Source organism: Stegastes partitus, unplaced genomic scaffold, assembly GCF_000690725.1.
Source record: "Stegastes partitus isolate 25-593 unplaced genomic scaffold, Stegastes_partitus-1.0.2 Scaffold573, whole genome shotgun sequence".
Lineage (NCBI taxonomy): Eukaryota > Metazoa > Chordata > Actinopteri > Pomacentridae > Stegastes > Stegastes partitus.
Genome location: NW_007578304.1, coordinates 134,232 through 153,496, shown reverse-complemented (window position 1 = coordinate 153,496; position 19,265 = coordinate 134,232). Strand labels below are relative to the sequence as shown.

The window sequence follows — 19,265 nt, the reverse complement described above, 5'->3', positions numbered from 1 at the left end:
AAGTTCTGTTTCATCTAATCTAATCTACATGCTGATTCTCTGAAGTCTCATCAAAGCTGCTCAGACACACATGGACCTTCCTGATCTGTCACCGTTGACCCGTCTGGTGATTTAGCGTCACTACGTTTATCTGATGGGACTATCTATTCCTAAACCATCTGAACTGCTTCTCCGACACTAGATGTTCGAGCTCCTGTCTGACGTCAGGGGCTCGTCTGAGGAGATGCTGCTCCTGGACCGCTGTTGCTCCTCCAACAGGGCAGTTTTCCTGCTCTGAGCAGGAAGAGCAGCGGCAGAACCAGACTGCTGGGAAAACAGAACCACACATCAGACAGCCACAAACCGCACCGCCCAGAGCCCTCCAGCACCCCAAACATGTAGGAGATGACTAGAAACCCCATAAACCTCAGCACCAGCACTCCCAGTATGAACAGGATGGTGTGGAAGGCCCTCAGCTTTGATTGGTCCACCCTCTGTCTGTCCCCGCCCCCCTCCCCTGGCCCCGGACGAATCAGAGCGCAGAGAACAGAAACGCTGCAGGAGCAGATGATAGATAGCGAGAGAGGCACAATGGACGACACGACGGACAAGAAAACTTCTTGTGGTAGAAAAACGGAAGCCATCGACGTCACGCAGTGAAGCCAAACACAGCCGAGGACGGCGTTTCTGATTCGGACTGCTTTGGCTTTCTTCAGGCTCAGGTAGGTGACGGGGTGCAGGACGGCCAGGTAGCGCTCCACACAGGTGAGCACGTGGAGTATTATCTGGCCGCCGAAGTGCATGGAGAGCAGGCAGACCCCCAGAAAGACCACCAGAGGCAGGCCGGCGTGGAGGCCCCAGCAGGTGGAGGTCGCGCCCACGACGCTCGTCAGCGTCATGACCACCATGTTGTAGGTGAAGACGTCCGAGTGGCTCGTCTTCACACCGGAACGCTGCCGCCGCCGCCGCCGCCGCCGCCAGCCCAGGTGGAGCACGAAGACGCAGAGAGGGAGGAGGACGAGGATGCTGACGATGGCGTAGGCTGTCATGTTGAAAACACCAACGGGTGAATTCAGGCAGTGGTGCAGGAGGAAGTCTAGGAAGGAGGAAGAGGGATGGAGGTGGAGGGAGGTGTTGAAGGAGGAGGTCAGGGACATGACTGGACAAGAGGAGGGTCAGAGAGGAACCGATGGACAGAGAAGGAAACACAGTCAACAAGTGGTTAAATCATGTTGGTCGGCGTCATCAGATGATCACCTACAGCTGAAGGAGGAAACCCAGCTAGCTGCTTCTACCTGCCCTGTGTCAGCCTCATGACTCATGACCTGAGGTGACGGACGGATGTGTTCAATCAGGAGCTTCACCTTCCAGCTCAGCTCCTTCCTCACCCCGATGGTCTGGTACAACGTCTGCATCACCGCCGACGCTCCATCAGTCCATCAGTGCGTCTCACGCTACAGTTTCCCGTCACTGGGAACAACATCCTCAGACACATAAACTCTCTCAGAGGAGCAGCACCTCCTCCAGCCCGGTGGTCTGATCCACCGCTGGCCTCGGACCTGGAGCTGCTGACTCCCACCATGACCACCTCACACTCAGCTGCTGTAGTGTGCCCTGAAGGTTGTGGTCTGAAGAAGCCGACAGAACCACATCATCTGCAAAAACCTTGGGGGACAAAACTCGACCTGAAGGAGCTTCCTGACAGCTGCAGGACCAACCGGGACATCTCTGAGAGTCAGGACTTGGAGGAGACACATCGACTGGACTCTACTGGACACAGAACTGTGTCGACAACGTCACTGCCAACAGACACGTCCAGGTGCTTCCCAGTCAGAAGCTCTGGATGACTGGGATGTCTTCTCCAGGACGTAACACCTCCTTCAGGTCTGGTAACAGCTCCTCTACAGAGCTGCTAGAACCAACCTGAGGATCAGGAAGCTGAGGTGGCTACAGGAGGAAGACTGAGGACACCGAAACATCGACCTGTAGGGCGTAGGAGGACATGGACCATATCATCTACAGGACCAACAATCTCACGACTCCTAGCGGTGGAGCTTCGCTGCCAGAAGAACTAAACTGCTCCTTAAAGCTGGAACCAGCAGCAGCAGCATCAGAGAGGCTGAGCTCAGAGCAGTGAGTCCAGCTGATGGTCTGACAGGAAGGAACTCAAACAAAGGGCAGATCAGCTTCTCCAGGCTTCATCACAACCTGCAACCTGTCTGTCCACCTGCCTGAAGTCTTCAACCATCAACTATCATCTCACTGACGAGAGATGTAGTAATCAGTGGACTGAACGACTCCCGCCGGTTATTATGAGAAGATCTGAAGTTCTGGTTCTACAGCACATCACATCCTTCAGCCTCCATCCACCAGCGTCCTCCAGAACCAGCAGGTGTGGAGGAAGCTGCCCTTCACGCTGCAGTGGCCCGCCCTGCCCACTAGGGGAGCTGTGGCATCGTTAAACACCTGAACAACAGATTTAACTTTGATCCTTTTCTCTCAGCAGACCTTCAAACATGTTTCAGTCTCTCACACTTCAAGAATAAAGTCTAATGTCCTCCAGATATCAGAGCTCTTCAGATGAAATGCACCACTTTGTTTTAAACATCACAGTCGTGTCAGTGTCACTCTGACTACTGCACCATGAATACTGAGGATAGTCTGGATTCATGCACACACATTATCCATTCGCTGTCTGATCCTTTACACTACTGTGCTCTTTAAAACTTACAGTCCTGTCTGCAATGAGAACAATAATGGAAATAAAAATGTTCCTTAACAACCAACCAACCTTGCAGTTAGTCAAAAGAAAAATAAAATAAAACAAATAAATAAAAAATTATATATAAAATATATTTACTACTATTTCACAGATTTAGATTTCTAGCAAAATCACAGATAAAAGTACCAATTTGCATGTTGACTTTTTAAAAAGGCAAAAACTTTACGTAATGTTCACATCAGAATGTGTGTTTCTTTAAATAATGGTTCATTCTTTTACAACATCTGCAAAAAATACCGTTTTTTGGATATTTTCTGTCATTTGGATGAAAAAAATTTCAATAAGGACTAAAAAAAATGCAAATTTTTTTCCTGTTATTTTACCAAATACTACTTGCATTATCTATAAAATCATGTCATGTTTTTAACCCTCAATAGACATTATTTTCTTTCAAATAACAGAAAATATCTGTAAAATATCATGACTGTTTAGCTGATTTAAAAAAAAGATAATTTTACAGAAAAATGTTGTAAAAGTATAAATGACCATTTGTAATAATAACAATAACAATATTACTACTACTAATAATTATAACAATAACAATAACAATAAAATGCAGTTGAAACAGTTAGAACTAGTTTAAAACATACAATAAATCTACCAAACCAGACTGAACACTGAATAAAGAGCAAGCAGTTTAATAAAGCAGCACATTAACATGATAAATATGATTCAGTTCATTTAAATTCACTTACTGTCTGTAGTTTGTGATCGTCTGTGACTGTGAGCTGCCGAGTCATCCAACGTCTTCATGTGTTCCTATTTGTGTGTGTTTGCATGTTATATAACCAGAACAGATCGTTTAAGGCCACGCTGTGTATTAATATCCTACATTCAAACAGGAATCACATCATTTTAATGTCATTCCTCCACTTATGCAACGTTTCCCTCAATAAACAGCAAGTAAACTGATAAACGCACCAACAAATGGAACAAAAAACCACCTCGAGGCTTGATGTGTGGATGAAAATCAAGTTGCTTTTAACATCTGAAAAATTTTAAATCAATAAATAAGTCTTTACAAAACCAACTAGATTATGACTTCACTGAAAACTGTGACAATTTGGTAGCAAAGGTGCCAGAAAAAAGTTGAATAAGACATAAAGCTCAAAGTCTGTTAATACTGTCAAAATGACAGCAAATATCTGTAAAATACTTTTTCTGAATTAAAAACTGTAAAAACTGTGACTCTGTAGTCAAATCTTCTAAAATCAACAAACAAACTGCCACATGTACAAATACACCATTTCTGATATGGCACCTATTCATAGTTTTCTTCATTCGTCATAACGTTTAAAGATGTTTATCAGCGTTCTGTTGTTCCAGTGTGTTTACGGTTGGACTACAGTGAAACATCTTGGCTCGATTAAAAAGCTCTATTATATTATATACAGGTAAAAAACACAAATAAAAAGAAGAAACCAAAAAAAGACATCACAGGAAAGCTTGAAAAATATAAAATTAGTCTTAAGAAGTGATTTAAAAGTCATATTTAAGAATAAAAAATAATAACAACACCAGTCAGAATAAAATAATGCGTCGGAAAAGGAACATCCGGGTCCTCGTCTGCCGAAATAACTTCGGCTTGCTTCGTGTGGTCACGTGGTGTCCGAAGGACCGCTCGTACAGAAAGAAAAAAAAAACAAAACAGACGAGTTAGCATCGAGCTCGTAATGAACCCGAGAGAAAAGGCTGTGCTGCCGCCGACATTACGATGTGTAGCGTTCGAGAAAGACGCGGTCAACACGGGAAACTAATGTCGGCTCTCTGAGCAGCCTCCCTACACCATGAATCTCAGAGGACTCTTCCAGGACTTCAACCCCAGGTAGCGTTAGCGACGACCTAGCTAGCCCTGTAGCTAGCCGTCTGGCTAGTTAGCACTGCTCGGCTAATAAGTTTTCTGTAAACATACAAACCGTGTGTCTGAAACTAGTGGAAGCGCAGACACCTGTCCTGCTGTCACGCCACACCGCGGAGACACCTGTAAACACAGCTGACAGCGCTAACAGGAGCTCTCCGGCTAATCAAGGCCCGGCTAACATGCTAGCTGGAATAACGCAGGGGCTTTGGTAGCTACAGCTAGCTGTAAATGACAACACACGGTAACTGTTCGATCAGTTCTTTACACAGAGTTAGCTGAACCGAACGAGCTAACTTTAATAGGTATCTTATCTGTACAGACCCTCAACATTAACGGCAACAGACTTTTAGAGATACTAGGTGGAAAACACTGCTTTGACAAAGACAAAATGAGCAATGAAAAGGACAGTAAGGAGTTTGGGGAGGATGAAGTATAAAGTAGGATGAAATGGACACGACAAGAATCTGTCACAAGTTAGAAACAAATGAAAACATGAATGTACGGTTCTAAAATTAGTGTCAAACTATAATATGATGGAGTATATGATCAACTGTGTGTCCAAGCAGGCCTGTATCATTCTGTGTTTAATGGACATGCAGAAGTTTACTACCATAGAAGTAGATCTGTCACCAGCTCTGCTCCATTCAGCCTTTTCTCAGATGTGCTGTGGTCACGTGGTGGTAGAGTAATTCAGGGAGCTGTCAGGTCAGTGCTAAGTAGAGCTGCTGCTGCATTTACACAAACAGTAGAATAAGAGCGTGAAACTAGAAGGATATTAAAAACTGTGTATTCAAATGTAACCAGAGGAAGTAGTGAGGTAGCTTATTTGTTATGGTACCATCACTGTAGTAACTGAGGTGTAACTGATGACAAAGCTCTGCTACAGGTGTCACCTGTGAACTTTTCCTCCCATCCTGTGTTGCAGTAAGTTCCTGATCTATTCGTGCCTGCTGCTGTTCTCCGTGCTGCTGTCCCTGAGGCTGGATGGCGTCATCCAGTGGAGCTACTGGGCTGTGTTCACTCCCATATGGCTGTGGAAGCTGCTGGTCATCATCGGGGCGTCAGTGGGCACCGGAGTCTGGGCTCACAACCCTCAGTACAGGTAGACCTGCTCACATGTGGCTGAACAGGGCAGCTGGACTTCAGACCACTAACTTTATAAAAACATCTCCTCTCCCTGAGGAGCTTCCTGCTCGTGGTGCCTCCAGCAGACACATGAGAGAACGCTGAATGCAGAATTCAGAGTTAATGTGGAAAAAATGCCAAAAGGAGCAGGACTCCAGACGAACCTGTCCACTGGTAGCACCGGTGCGACCAGCTTCCTCATTTGGTCACAGGCTAAACATATGACCTGCAGAACATGTTCTTATCGATAGACTCTACAGTTTACGATGTTCCCTGAACGCCCCACATAGCAGGCTGAGGTAGCTGCTGCTGGTGGCCGCGGTGCTCAGACTGGTGTGAGACCAGAGATGACTTTAACAGAGTAAACCAGGAGGTTCTGGTGTCAGACTGGTCCAAAGTGAGTGATTTTTTTCTACATGGGGTTTTTTCTATGAGCAGAATAAACAGCATGTAGCAGTGCTCCCTATTTCACTAGAAGACCTCATTTTTAAGAGTAAATACCGCAGAACACCAGAGTTATTAAAGGCCTACTTCCCACCACTGGGGTTAATGCAGCAGCTTCCTGCGGTTAGAGGGACACTAACACAGCTTCATGATCATCATGCACTCACGCCGATGTGACCACGTGAAGGTTTAACTCACACACTCACAAAGAAAGGTCGCAAACCATTTCAGTGGCAGTCTGGAGCCCTGAAGAGTTTCTTTCTTGGTACTTTTACAGTCAGGTTGAGGTTAAACTCTAAGGTTGTGCTGAAGTGTGCTCCTACTGGTCCATCTGATGTGTGAATAGTAATACTAACACATAGGACACTGACTGGGTGTTGAATGAGGTCACTGACCTGTGGTGACCCCTGCTGTCGGTGTGTGTGTGCCGTCAGGGCTGAAGGGGAAACCTGTGTGGAGTTTAAGGCCATGCTGATCGCTGTGGGCCTCCACGTCCTGCTGCTGATGTTCGAGGTGCTGGTGTGCGACCGAGTGGCCCGAGGAAACTACTTCTGGCTGCTCGTCTTCATGCCGCTCTTCTTTGTGTCGCCCGTTTCGGTGGCAGCATGTGTCTGGGGCTTCAGACACGACCGCTCCCTCGAGGTAAGAGCTGCTCGAAAAGCAGCTGATTCTTTATCTGCAGTCACTTCAGAAGGTTTGATTTCAGACCTACAGGCCCTTAAAATACAAAGATGTGGGTCCAGATGTGGCACTTTAAAATTCACACAACTTTGTCCAGCACTTCTGACCCTCATAACTTTGATTTTATATGAATGACCCAGAAATAATGAGTAAGGAGTGAAGTCTGACTCCTGAGCCTGGGGTGGGATGTTTGTAGTAGAGTTCCTATAGAGAGCCATGTGAGACCAAACACTGGGCGTTTATACGTTAGTGTTTGATGCTGTAGTTGCTCAGAGAGCTGCATTATTCTTCCATTAATTGTCTGACAGATAAAACGGTGAAGTATTCTCACCAGAGCTGGACAAAGCAGCATTTCTGTATGTATGAATGTAGGGCTGGACTGGAGGAAACGCTGAGCTTTCCTTCTGATCGTTTGTGTCTGCAGCTGGAGGTTCTGTGTTCAGTCAACATCCTGCAGTTCATCTTCATCGCTCTGAGGCTGGACCGGATCATCAACTGGCCTTGGCTGGTGAGGGACAGACACACGGCACACTGTTCAACTGCTGCATGTCCAAACACATCATCTCTCTGATGTCGTTTTTTTAGGGTTTTATTCCCCATCGCGTGTTCCTTTATTTCAAATCATTAAAGTTATGGAACGATTTCTGCTTGACTATCTCTGGTTTTCATGATTTTTTACAGTGTAAAGTATGAATGTAGAAGTTTCTGAAATTCAAATGCTTTCAGTGATAATATTTTATAGAAACCACCGGCTGAATGTGGGTCTTCGTGGTTTCTCACGTGAAGGTTTGAGGCTGTTTGAACATCATCTGAGGATCAGTCAAAGATACAAACCTGACATTTCAGTTGTTTCTCATTGTGTCGGTGATGCAGAACAGTTCCTAAAGAAATGACACAAGGCTCCTCCAGACCAGGTTTGTGTCGACAAAGTGGGTCTGAAAACAGAAAGATTCCCACGTTAGAACCACCCGGTCACGTTTAAAGAACCACACTGACACTTTAGAAAGATAAAATCAATCAGAGATGGTGGAGCAGAAGTCCTTCTAAAGCTCTGATGGATCTGAGGTGAGACGGTGTTCCAGTGTTCGGGTTGGTTCTGTTTCCTGCAGCAGCAGTTTAAACGTCTGCATGTGTTCTGTGGCTGTCTGACCGTCCTGCAGGTGGTGTGTGTTCCTCTGTGGATCCTCATGTCCTTCCTGTGCCTTGTGGTTCTCTACTACATCATCTGGTCGGTGCTCTTCCTGCGCTCCATCGACATCATCGCCGAGCAGCGCCGGACCCACATCACCATGGCGATCAGCTGGATGACCATCGTAGTTCCACTGCTCACCTTTGAGGTGAGTCTTCTAAATCGGGCTCCTCACCACGTAGGGTTGTTTGGGTCAGAGTTCCCACGGCGGTGAAGTCCTGCCTCCTCACAGCTCTGGTTGCTATGAGACAGTCACACTGTTTCTCATTGAATCCGTTTACATCCACATTGTGAACCTACTGGTCTGAGACAAACGTCCAATCAGATCAGATCATCACGTCTCAGCTCCTGTTCACTGAACTGAACTGAACAGCGTGATGTGAAGGTGAAGTTAGCCTGAAGCATGTGTTGTCCTGACAACAGTCTGACTAAACAACATGCAGGATGTTCTGATAGAAACCAGAGACATCATCACCACAGAGAACGTAGAAAGCTAAACCTCAGGTGTTTGTTTGTTAGCGTCCATCCTGCTACCTCACTGACTGTGTCCACATGTAATCATCAGCATCTCCTGACCTTCTGGTGCCTCCTCAGATCCTCCTGGTCCATAAGCTGGACGGCCACAACAGCCTGAGCTACGTCTGTGTGTTCGTCCCTCTGTGGCTCTCTCTGCTCACGCTCATGGCCACCACCTTCGGCCAGAAGGGAGGAAACCACTGTGAGTATTCAGACTCTGGTAGCTCTCCTGCTGTCTGGTAGCTTCAGAGCCCAGTTTGTTTAGATCGGGTCGTACTTCTCTCAGTTACTCTATGAAACCTCAGAACAGTCAGGATGCTGATGTTCGTGAGACTCTGTGCCAGCCAACGAGGACAGAACATCTAGACCCAGAAGAACCCTTACAGCTGCTGTTCTGTTGACCAGATGGTCCAGTTATAGTTTGAGCTGCTTCGAGCTCGTTCTTCACTGACTGACCCTGTTCACTTGTGTCCTGATCCGACAGGGTGGTTCGGCATCAGGAAGGACTTCTGCCACTTCCTGCTGGAGCTCCTCCCCTTCCTGCGGGAGTATGGCAACGTGTCCTACGACCTCCAGCGCAGCGAGGACCCCGAGGCGGCCGACGACCTGCCCGTCCCAGAACCGCCACCGAAGATCGCTCCGATGTTCCACAAGAAGACCGGCGTGGTGATCACACAGAGTCCCGGGAAGTACTTTGTCCCGCCGCCCAAGCTCTGCATCGACATGCCCGACTAGCCCCCCAGAGACTCTGCAGCCGGATCTACCCGCCCTGAAGGATTCAGCCCTGAACTCTGCATCAGAACCAGAGCCCTCACACTGGTTCTGTTCTGGACCACAGACACTAATGTGGGCCTGATGCTGGATCTGTGGACTCTAGAGCGTGACTGGAACAGCCGTAGATCTTTGGATCCGAGTGTCTGAATGACAACGACACTTGGTCTGTGATGGGACCAGTAGGACTGTTTCATGACGGGATCAGTGGACCCTGGTTCTGTTCAGGTCATTCCAGACAAAACCAACCAGATGTGAAAACCTTTCCGACCTCCTCACCGTTTATATCCACAGTGACCTCCCTGTAGCCGATGATCAGAGGTCCAGATGCATCACTCCTCAGTACAGACGCACAGTTTTGTTTTGGCTTCTAGCAGAACCCAGATGTGTTCTTCCTCCTAAATGTCATGTGTCTATCTGCTGTACTGATGAAGTTCTGAGGCTCAGAAATCATGGAAAAAGTCCATTAAGGTGATCAATCTGGACCCTCCTCCTCCAATAAATAAAGTTACTGTAGATACAGAACCAGATGTTCTGAGGAGGTCCGGGGAGCTTAGTTCAGATCCGGTTGGTTTTTCATGGATCTCCTCCTGCAGGTGTTAGAACGAGGGTTGTGGTTAAAGGAGACGTTGGAGGTTTTCAGGTGTGTTCTGTGATGGTTCCTCATCGTCCCTGACTGGACGGATTCCCTTCAGAAGAACCGGGTCCAGAGGAAAAATGCATTTCAGAGCTGATGTGAGGCTTCAGCAGCAGGCGTTCTCCAGTTACTGGTTCAGATTGGTGGATGGTTGTTTCCTCGTTGTGTCGACACACAGCAGGACAGGAACCGGTTCTGGAGCTTCATTTATCCATATTCTGAAGTATCACGTTACAAACAACACATTAAAAAACAAACTTCCAATTCCTTCCAGACTTTTATGATTGAGTTGGTTCAGGATTTTTACTTTTTTTTAGTTCAGTAAAATAGACTTAATGATCTTTTCCTAATGAGCGGTGAGGCAGAGAATGTTGTTTGATGTAGCCAACAGCGCCACCTGCTGACCACAGCTGAGTTCATTCACTCCAAAGCTGTTGATGCCAAACATCATTTCCTTTTTTTGACATTTCAAAGAGTTTGATCCGTTTGACAGTTTTGGTATTTGTGGTGCTACGAAGGATTAAAACTGGTGGAAACGTCCCCCTGACCACCTGAAGCCTCATATCGGGTCCAACTTTAACGTTTAGATGCATTTTTGCTCAGAAAACTGATTCAGGCGTTGAGAGGGAATCTGCTCAGAGCCGGTTCAGAGGGAAGGATGTGCAGACAGCCAGCACACATCGGATCAGAACAACCTGAAAACACCAACAGACAACAATGGAAATGGCACTTTGACCTTTGGTTTGTTTTTTATGATTATTCCTGTTTTTGTAAATAAGACAACTTGTAAAGTTCGGGACCAGAGAGTCGACATGTTAGATTCAATCATCTGAACCTGGAACATCGTCTGTGCAGACGAAGGAGAGCCGACGTTCACGTTAAACCCACAGAACAGAACTTTGTGCCAATAATCCTGTCAACGTGGACTCAGAACATCACAGGGTGGGTTTGGTTTGTTTCTCACAGACAGACTAGTTAACAGACCTTCAACCCTCTGAACTACAAACAGCTTCTGACTCATGTTCCTGCATCAAGTCCTGCAGCTGTGTGGAACCAGAACCATGAAGGAGAGAGAACTCAGAGACGTCTTCTGTCAGCAGGACTCAGTCAGAACCATGGAGACCAGAGAGAAAGTTGAATTTCTTGGATTATTTAATCTATAAAACCTGTTCCAGTGTCACAGGTATCAGGCCACAAGTCAGAACAACTGAAATGTTCATTACTGAATCTACACACATGTAAATAACCTGGAAAACAAAAAGGAGGCTCACATACGATGGCCATGTAGTTATTCCTGTCTGCTCATCCTGTCTGCTCTGTGGAACACTGCCTGCAGCTCACCTGGTGGCCAGGTGAGTCCGTCATGGAGAATCAGCTGCACCCACACGCTCAGATTTCTTTGTTTTTTACAGATTCTGGTTCAAGCAAACGGTTCATCCTGTTTGTAGAATAAAATGATTTAAAGCAACTAGATTTGGTTCAGTTCTTCCTGTTGTCAGTTTGTGGCTCTGAATCTAAACGCTGATCAACGAGCTGCAGGTCTGTGGTTCAGAGGCTTCGTCTGGTTCAGCAGCTCTCCCATTAGTCTGATGCAGTTCCACTGATGTTTTGGAGACCATCCAGGAGTCACATCTTCACACGTCGGCTTTAACCAGGTAAAACTCAAACACCTGTTTAGTCCAGAACTGGCTGAGCAGAGACTGGATCCATCATTCATCCACACTGGGTGCTTCTGGTTTTCTACCAGAGTTCTGTCTGCATTTTTATTTTAGACATAAATGAACCTGTATCAGCCTCTGTGACTCCTGGCTTCTCCTGCACAAAGCATCTGACCCTGAACTGTGACGTTAGCTGCTCAGATTAAACTCAGAGTCTCTGACACACACCTCGTTTGTGTAGAAGACAACTCACCACCATCAGTTCCGTCTGTCCTCCAGGAGTCTGATCTCCACTTCAGCTCCTGCAGAGGAGAAGAAAAGCATCTCAGTGGTTCATTCACCCTCATCCCGGCTGGAGACAAACAGCTCCAGGTACGTGTTTGGCTGTAAACCCTCGTCAGGGCGGTGAGCAGTCAGTCTGCAGGCTTCAGCTCCTCACCAATAGTTCTACGTTTATTCCAAACATTTAAACTCAAGTCTGTCTCGTTTGCTGGCAGCTGTTTGGAGTCTGTCAGAAACCAACAGATTCCTTTAACAGTCAAAGACACTTTGTTTTTACCAGTAGCTGGAAGGATTCATGATTTATGGAAAATGGGTTTTGATACCAGGTTCATCTTCTAACCAGGAGTCCTTCTGCAGAAAACCAGCTTCTGAAGTTAAAAACAGTCCTCCCATCATCTAGAACTGTTCTGACCAACCACCACCACCACACATGCTTATCTGAGCCTGGAACGTTTACCCAGAATGCACTTTGTAAAGTTTCCTAATTCAGCCAAAAATACTTCCCAGAACTAGTGACGAGTGGGTTGGAGCGGTTCTGATGGAGGAACACCTGATGAGTTTCAACTGAAGGATCGTTGTCATGAAAAGGAGGAGACCAAGTCCAGCAGCGATGCTTCTGGTCACCGTCTGGAACCAGTGGCGGCTGAAGCTGCTGTACATCTACAGGAGGGTCCTCTGGACGAACCACCGTCTCCATGGGGAGCATCACGCCTCCACAGCTCACCTGTGAGGACAGACTGCAGCACAAACCAAACACCAGCAGAAACAGAGCGATCAGAAGCTCAGTGGGAGATCCGAGGTCCTCCACACTGCACGGCTCGCTGTCTGACGTCTGTTACCAGCAGAGAAACAAACCTTCAGGACAAACACACCTGAGCTCACTGGACCGACCTTCTCACTGCAGACATCGGTCTGTTTCTGCTGACGGGCATCGTGTAGGATAGAGGTCCACAGAACCGGCTGAGAGCAGTTTGTCAACAGATTCTGATCTCGTGTTTTTATTACTGTCAACATGCAGAGGAACACGGTTCTGTGTTGAACAGCAGAGTCACATTCAAAATAAACTTTATTGGTGCACATCAGTGACAGGTTTACAGAAACATAGCAGCGTCTTTTACAGGATCGTCTCAGTGGTTCTGCTGAACCAGGACCATGAGCGAGTGACCGTGAGTCTGTGAGAGGGTCCAACAGAACTGAGCTGGACGGGTCATTGGTCAGTGTTACGACAGCGGACCCTGTGTGCAGTACAGCTGATAGACGGTTCTGCTCAGAGCTGGACCCACGTTCCTGAAAAACACAGAATCGTCCCGTTAATCCCTCAGAACCCCTCCATCAGAACCCCTCCCTCCAACCGTCTGCAGCTGAACAAGAAACCGAGTCAAGGTTTACAGCATCCTGTTATTAGAAATCAGTCAGAACCTCCAACCGGACCTCCTCAGAACATCTGGTTCACCTTTATCTACTGACCAGAGTTCTACCTTCAGACTGTGAATATTCCAGATCTCCAGAACCTTGGAGTCCACAGAGGAGGGTCCAGATCTATCATGTTGATGGACATCACCGTTGGGGGGTGCTGCAGGTTCGGTTGACTTTAAATCCGACCATCGACAGTTTAACGGAGAGCTTCTGTTTCTGCTCTGTACCAACATGGATCCATGAATCAGGACGTGTGGACTCGGTGCTACAAACCTCTTTAACTTGCCGTAGCGGACGGAGGCCAGCAGCTTCTCCTTCTCTGCTTCGCTGGCACAGCGCTCGTAGGCCGCCATCAGACTGACAACAAACAGAAAGGGTTCATCAGTACCGTGGTTCTGGTCCAACTCCAACCTGTCAAACCATCATGAGGCACATTCAACGGACCATCATGCAGTGAGCTTGACTCCACGGTACCAAAAGAACAAACTGCTGTTCAGGTTGAAGTCCTGAGACAGAACCGGAGCAGCAACGGTTCTGTAAACACTCCTGTTTATGCTTTGTGATGACCCCTGAGGTCATCTTGCATCTTGTGGGTGGTTCTAGTTCGGCTATTGGTTCTGTGAGTGGCTGTTTGAGGTAATCAGGAGCACCTGTGACACCCGGTGTGTTCCTGGGTCACTTCAGGACTGACTGCAGTCTCATCTCTCTCTGCTTCCCTCTGCAGGTATTGCATCGGTCCGGTCATGGGTTAGTTTCTTTGTTTAGGACGTCTGCATTCACAACACTGCACAGACATAATTCATGCACACATCACACACACACACCACTGACTCTATGTATTCTCACAACACCATATTGGTTTGGTTTTTAATTTGATATAATTTAGATAAATCATATAACAATAAAGATAAGCTTTAATTTTTGAAACTTGGTGTCTCTCTTTTTGTTGCGGCCGTCTTGAGCCCGGTCGTAACAGCTTTTCCTCCCTTCTGCCATTCTGTCTCTCATTTCTGTTGTTCTGAACCTGCAGACTGGACAGAGGAAGTGAGGTTCTGTTTCCTCCCTATGACCCACATTCTGAGGGGGGAAACACGACATTCTTAAAACTCAGCCAAACATGCTCCAGAACTTGTGTCTTGTCTCCCAAATAACAAACACGTGACTCTGAACAGAACCTGAGATGGTGGCGGATCGCTGCCGGCTGTAACAGTGACAGTCAGGTGTCGCTGGCTGTCATGGGAACACCTGAGGAGGCTCACCTCAGAAGGATCACCTGTGGAGGCTCACCTGAGGAGGCTCACCTGAGGAGGCTCACCTGTGGAGGCTCAGCTGTGGAGGCTCACCTGAGGAGGCTCACCTGTGGGGAGTGCTGTAGTGCTCCAGGATCGCTGCTGCTTTGTCTCCAGACAAACCGCTGATCTGCATCAGCTGTCTGGCAAACACCTCCCTCACCGTCTGACACTGAGGAGGAAACAACGGCTCAGAAGAAGCTCCTGACGCTCAGCGTTGGTGTGAAGACGTGTTGCTGAGCAGGTGGAGCTCAGGTGTCCACTCACCTTGTTCTTCACTGCTCCGTGGTTGAACTCTGCAAAAGAGATGAGCGAGCAGGAGGGGACTCCTCTCTCCTCCTCAGCGCCGCACACATCCCCCTCCAGCTCTCTGGACCGACAGCTCAGGGTCCGGTTCTGAAACACATTCAACCAGGACAGAACCACCTTCACTTTAATTCATTAGAATCTGGAGAACCAGCTGGTTCTGTATCTGCAGAACCTTTATCTCCTGACCAGAGTTCTACCTTCAGACTGTGAATGTTCCAGAGGTCCAGGTCCTTGAAGTCCACAGAGGAGGGTCCAGATTGATCACTTTAATGGACTTTTTCCATCATTTCTGAGCCTCAGAACTTCATCAGTACAGCAGATAGACACTGACTATAAAACTACATTATTTAACCTCCGAGTGGATCCTGTCCACAGATGGTTCTGGTAGGTTCTGGAGGTAAAACGGTCCATTGTCTACAACTGGTTCTGACCAACCACCATCACACATGCTGGTATGAGCCTGGAGCGTTTACCCAGAATGCACTTTGTAGAGTTTCCTCTGGTGACTGATCAGAACCAGAACCACATCCAGGGTACCACTGATTGTTTCTGTGACTCTGTGTCATAGACATTAACCTGCTGCTGCCTTGGACCCTCCTCTGGCTTCCCTCTGAGCTACAGGATGATGGTGGTTGTTGTTGACGTGAACGTCTGCAGGATGTGTGTGTTTGTACCTGGTACACTTTGTTCAGGTATCGAGTCATGATGGTGAGATAAGCTGCTGATTCTCTCACATCCTGAACCCTCTTTACAAAGAACCCATCGACCACCTGAGACACACACACACACACGCACGCACAGACAGAGACACACACACACACGCACACACACACACAGTTATTAATTCTGTACATTACCTTTTCAGGGTTTTAATCTCTAATGTATAAAATATTTTGATCAAATCACATGATCAATAACTTGATAGATTAATTAGTTACACATTAGAATCTTTCTTTGTTTCACTGTGAAGCACTTTATCAAAGCAGCTGTTTTTGATGAAAACAAGAAACGATGACTCAACACGAGTAAAGAAGCTGTGAAGGATTTAACTCAAACTCTCCACCTGCAGTGACAGAACAGAGATCAGCAGATGTTTAAACTGCTCTTTAACTACTGAAGAGAGAAACAATATCAGATATTAGTCCAGAAGAAAAGAGTCCATAAAGAGGAGCCGATGAATCATCTGCTGTGAGACATCAACATAACAGGGTTTAAAGGAGGAGAACCAGAGACAGACTCCTCCAGAACTGGACCATGAAGGAACCAATATATATATATATATATGTTGATCGGGCAGAAGAAGGTCCTGATGTCAGTGAATGTGTCGTTGGCCAGCTGTAGTACCTGGTTGTTCCACCAGGGGGAGCCTCTGAACCGTACCTTTTAGCACGTTTAACTGATATTCTACAGATTACCCTGTTTCTGTAAATAACAGACGATATCCAGTAAAACCACAGATAGAAGTACTGATTTAAATGTTCACTGTAAAAAGAAAACAGGCCAACACTGTAAATAACGTCCACATCAGACGTCTGTATTGATACAAATAGTCACTTGTAACTGTTCTGCTGTATTTCAATCAGCTCAAACATCATGGTTTATATATATTTAATATTGGTTTACAGATATCTGCTGTTTTGTTGTCACATGGAAGTATTCCAACATTTTTAAGGTTTTTTTCTGGCACTTCTTTGCTGAACTATTTTTATTATCTGATGACAGAATGCCGTCGTTTTAACATTGCTGAAGCACAAACTGTAGATTTATGATGCTATTTTCAAAATGCCCCGTCTGAAAGGACTCCTGACCTAAACGCTGCTGCAGACCGCAGACAGCCTTCATGGCTTCCTTCAGCAGGTTCAAGCTTCCTGCTGTTCAGGAACAGTTTGAGGAACACGATGGAGTTCCAGGTGTCGACTCAGCCGCCAAACTAATCTGATTCATGGAGGCCTCACAGCTGTACAGGAGCTACAGGATGTGCTGCTGACGCCTGAATGCCTGGAGCCACAGGCTCTCCACCAATCAGAGAGGAGCACAGGACACCTTCAGAGGGCTGTGGAGTCATCGACCAATCAGAGAGGAGGACCTTACATATCATAGACAGGTGGTTTTAATGTTGTGGCAGGTCAGTGGATGCTAGTTTTAACCCAGTTCTGTTGAGTCATAGAGGAGTCGGCTCCGGTTCCGTCCTCAGTATCCTGATGGTCAGCTGACTCTCAGACCGGTACCTGTGTGTTGACGATGGCCTGCTGCAGCGTAGCTTCAGGTAAGCTCAGGTGAGAAGCAGCCGTTCCATGTTCCTCCACTAAATAAACGGGCCGGTGGAGACCACAGCGCTTCAGCCGGAACTGGAGGAGGGAAAAACAAACAGGGAACAGCTACGTTTTCATTTTCGAGCTTGTGAACTTCAGCCCCAGATTCTAGCTTTGAATCCAACAGCTTCAGATGTTTGAGCAGCGTCCACATCTGCAGGGTGTTTCCAGCACCTGGACACAGGTGTGCTCTCCTGTCACTGATTCATGCTCAGCTCAGGCTCTGACCTCAAGTCAGTGTTCTAATCATCAGAAGACAATGAAAAGGCAAACAGCTGACAGCAGGATGCAGTTGACAGAATCTCTGTATTCACCATTTATGGAGTAAGAACCTGAGACGTGACCTCCGTCTGAGCTCCATCAGCTCCTGTCCAGGTCACCTGTAGCCAGCGGTGAGTCCAGCAGCTCACTGACCTTCTGCTCTCTGAAGCGTCCGTCGATGATGCTCCCACACAGGTCGTCCATCCTCTTCCTCTCTATTATGTAGTCCAGGACCAGTTCTCTGCCTGCAGGCACTCGCAGCTGACCTGCAGCATCACAGATACCCCATCATGTAGATCAGTGCAGCCGGTCAGTGGAGTCATTCTGTATAAACCAGACTGACACCTGGAGAGGCTGGAACCTGAGCTATCATCACCTGGTACCAACACAGAGCCCCGAGCTGCTGCCTGAAGGGGTCTGATAGAGTCACTGTGCTGCTGCTGCTGCTGCTGCTGCATGAAGGGGTCTGATAGAGTCACTGTGCTGCTGTACGTCATCTTAAAACATGGATAAAACCAACCAGAGGCTTTTTTTTTGCCGCGCTGCAACGATTCAAACGTTTGTCAACAGCTGACAACTTTACAGTTCATTACTTTGTTTGAGAAGTTTTCTTTCAGTAAAAACCATCTAATTCTGTGATCGCAGCCTCTTTAATGGGAATGTTTCCTGGTTTCTTTCCTCTGTCACAGTAAACTGAAGATCTTTGGACTAAAGCAGACATTAGAGGAAGCTCTGATCCACACATTCAACATGTTCTGACATTTTATGTACAGCATTGACTGAGTGACCACGGAGCCGACTCCAGGTGTCAGCCTACCTCGTCTCATTGCACCACATCAGAACAGGCCAGATGTTTTCACAGGCGTCTCTCAGGTTCTTTGTCTGGTTTGCATTAATGTGTGCGTTACCTGGAACAGGTGTGACCTTTTCCCGAGCCACCCACAGGAAGTCACCAACGTTGAGCTTCCTGATGTCAAAGTTGACTCTGTTCCTCTGCAGCTCTTTGACCAGCTCCTGCTTCCGGTGGTTGCTGCCGCTGCAACAAGACAGCCCGGCATGAAATAAAGACCAAACATGTATGGTCACAGTACAGGTCTCTGACTCACACAGACGTCTACAGATGTGTCTGTTACAGGCTCCTGACAGGATTTCAGGCTTATAAGTCAATATCAGGGGGCCTTGTTCAGGTCTTAAATCAAACCGTCTTACCCAGTGGTCTCAATAAAGTCCACACAGAGGATGATTTCGTAGGTTCCAGGCAGGAGACATCCTCCACCCTGGTGTCTGCTGGTTGTCTGTGAACTCTGGGGTTTCTCTGACGAACATGAAGCGTCCGTGTCGCTGCTCTGCTGGCCGGCAGCGCTGCCTGTAGGACTGAGAGAAGAACAGGGTCAGGCTGATCAGAACATGAGCAGGAAACCATCAGTCAGAGTCCACTCACTGTGTCCTGTCCTCCTCCCCCTCTCCATCATCACTACCAGTCAGGTCAACCACTCCAGGACCCTCTTCTTCCTCCTCTTCCTCCTCTGTAGTCTGTCTTTCTGCTGCTGCCAGACGTTCGGCCAGAGCCAGACCTTCTTCTGTCAGAGAATATCTGAAGCACAGAGGATTGAAGAGCTGATTCAGGAGCAGCATTGAGGCAAAAATCACATTTAAAGACCTGCATGTATGCAGGCTAACAACACCATCATCATCATCACCATCAACGTTGTCATCATCATCATCATCACCATGACATCACCACCAGAATCAA

At 47.2% G+C, this 19,265-nt stretch overlaps 3 protein-coding genes across 5 annotated transcripts in view; 2 read left to right on the top strand and 1 right to left on the bottom strand.

Moving 5' to 3' along the window:
• LOC103362421 (uncharacterized) overlaps positions 1–1,826 on the top strand; it is a 19,241-nt gene extending 17,415 nt beyond the window's left edge. Inside the window, exons 8-9 of the mRNA XM_008288772.1 lie at positions 696–1,016; positions 1,335–1,826. Of these exons, the coding sequence (XP_008286994.1) occupies positions 696–1,016; positions 1,335–1,826 (813 nt within the window). The remainder of the gene's footprint in view (positions 1–695; positions 1,017–1,334) is intronic.
• A 2,588-nt stretch (positions 1,827–4,414) lies between these two features.
• Positions 4,415–9,773, top strand: tmem185 (transmembrane protein 185). Its single transcript, XM_008288758.1, has 7 exons — positions 4,415–4,586; positions 5,548–5,724; positions 6,626–6,833; positions 7,297–7,380; positions 8,033–8,209; positions 8,656–8,779; positions 9,062–9,773. Exons 1-7 carry the CDS (start codon positions 4,549–4,551, stop codon positions 9,310–9,312), a joined length of 1,059 nt encoding a protein of 352 aa, XP_008286980.1. The 5' UTR covers positions 4,415–4,548; the 3' UTR covers positions 9,313–9,773.
• Positions 9,774–12,973: 3,200 nt separating this feature from the next.
• Positions 12,974–19,265, bottom strand: part of mus81 (MUS81 structure-specific endonuclease subunit) — an 11,671-nt gene continuing 5,379 nt past the window's right edge. For 2 of the 3 annotated variants that reach the window (XM_008288755.1, XM_008288756.1), the window contains exons 8-17: positions 18,954–19,106; positions 18,722–18,886; positions 18,421–18,548; positions 17,666–17,778; positions 17,168–17,287; positions 15,614–15,709; positions 14,898–15,026; positions 14,699–14,802; positions 13,615–13,698; positions 12,974–13,212 (exon numbers count right to left, since the gene is read on the bottom strand). In XM_008288755.1, the coding sequence (XP_008286977.1) occupies positions 13,146–13,212; positions 13,615–13,698; positions 14,699–14,802; positions 14,898–15,026; positions 15,614–15,709; positions 17,168–17,287; positions 17,666–17,778; positions 18,421–18,548; positions 18,722–18,886; positions 18,954–19,106 (1,159 nt within the window). In that variant the 3' untranslated portion in view covers positions 12,974–13,145. Of the gene's footprint in view, positions 13,213–13,614; positions 13,699–14,684; positions 14,803–14,897; positions 15,027–15,613; positions 15,710–17,167; positions 17,288–17,665; positions 17,779–18,420; positions 18,549–18,721; positions 18,887–18,953; positions 19,107–19,265 lie in introns of those variants that run through there. The other variant, XM_008288757.1, reaches the window with a different exon arrangement.

Excerpts from the sequence above, each read along its gene's own strand:
- tmem185 (XM_008288758.1), top strand. The coding sequence starts at position 4,549 with ATGAATCTCAGAGGACTCTTCCAGGACTTCAACCCCAG. Across the intron at positions 6,834-7,296 it reads GACACGACCGCTCCCTCGAG|CTGGAGGTTCTGTGTTCAGT; the intron begins GTAAGAGCTGCT and ends TTGTGTCTGCAG. Across the intron at positions 8,780-9,061 it reads CCAGAAGGGAGGAAACCACT|GGTGGTTCGGCATCAGGAAG; the intron begins GTGAGTATTCAG and ends CTGATCCGACAG.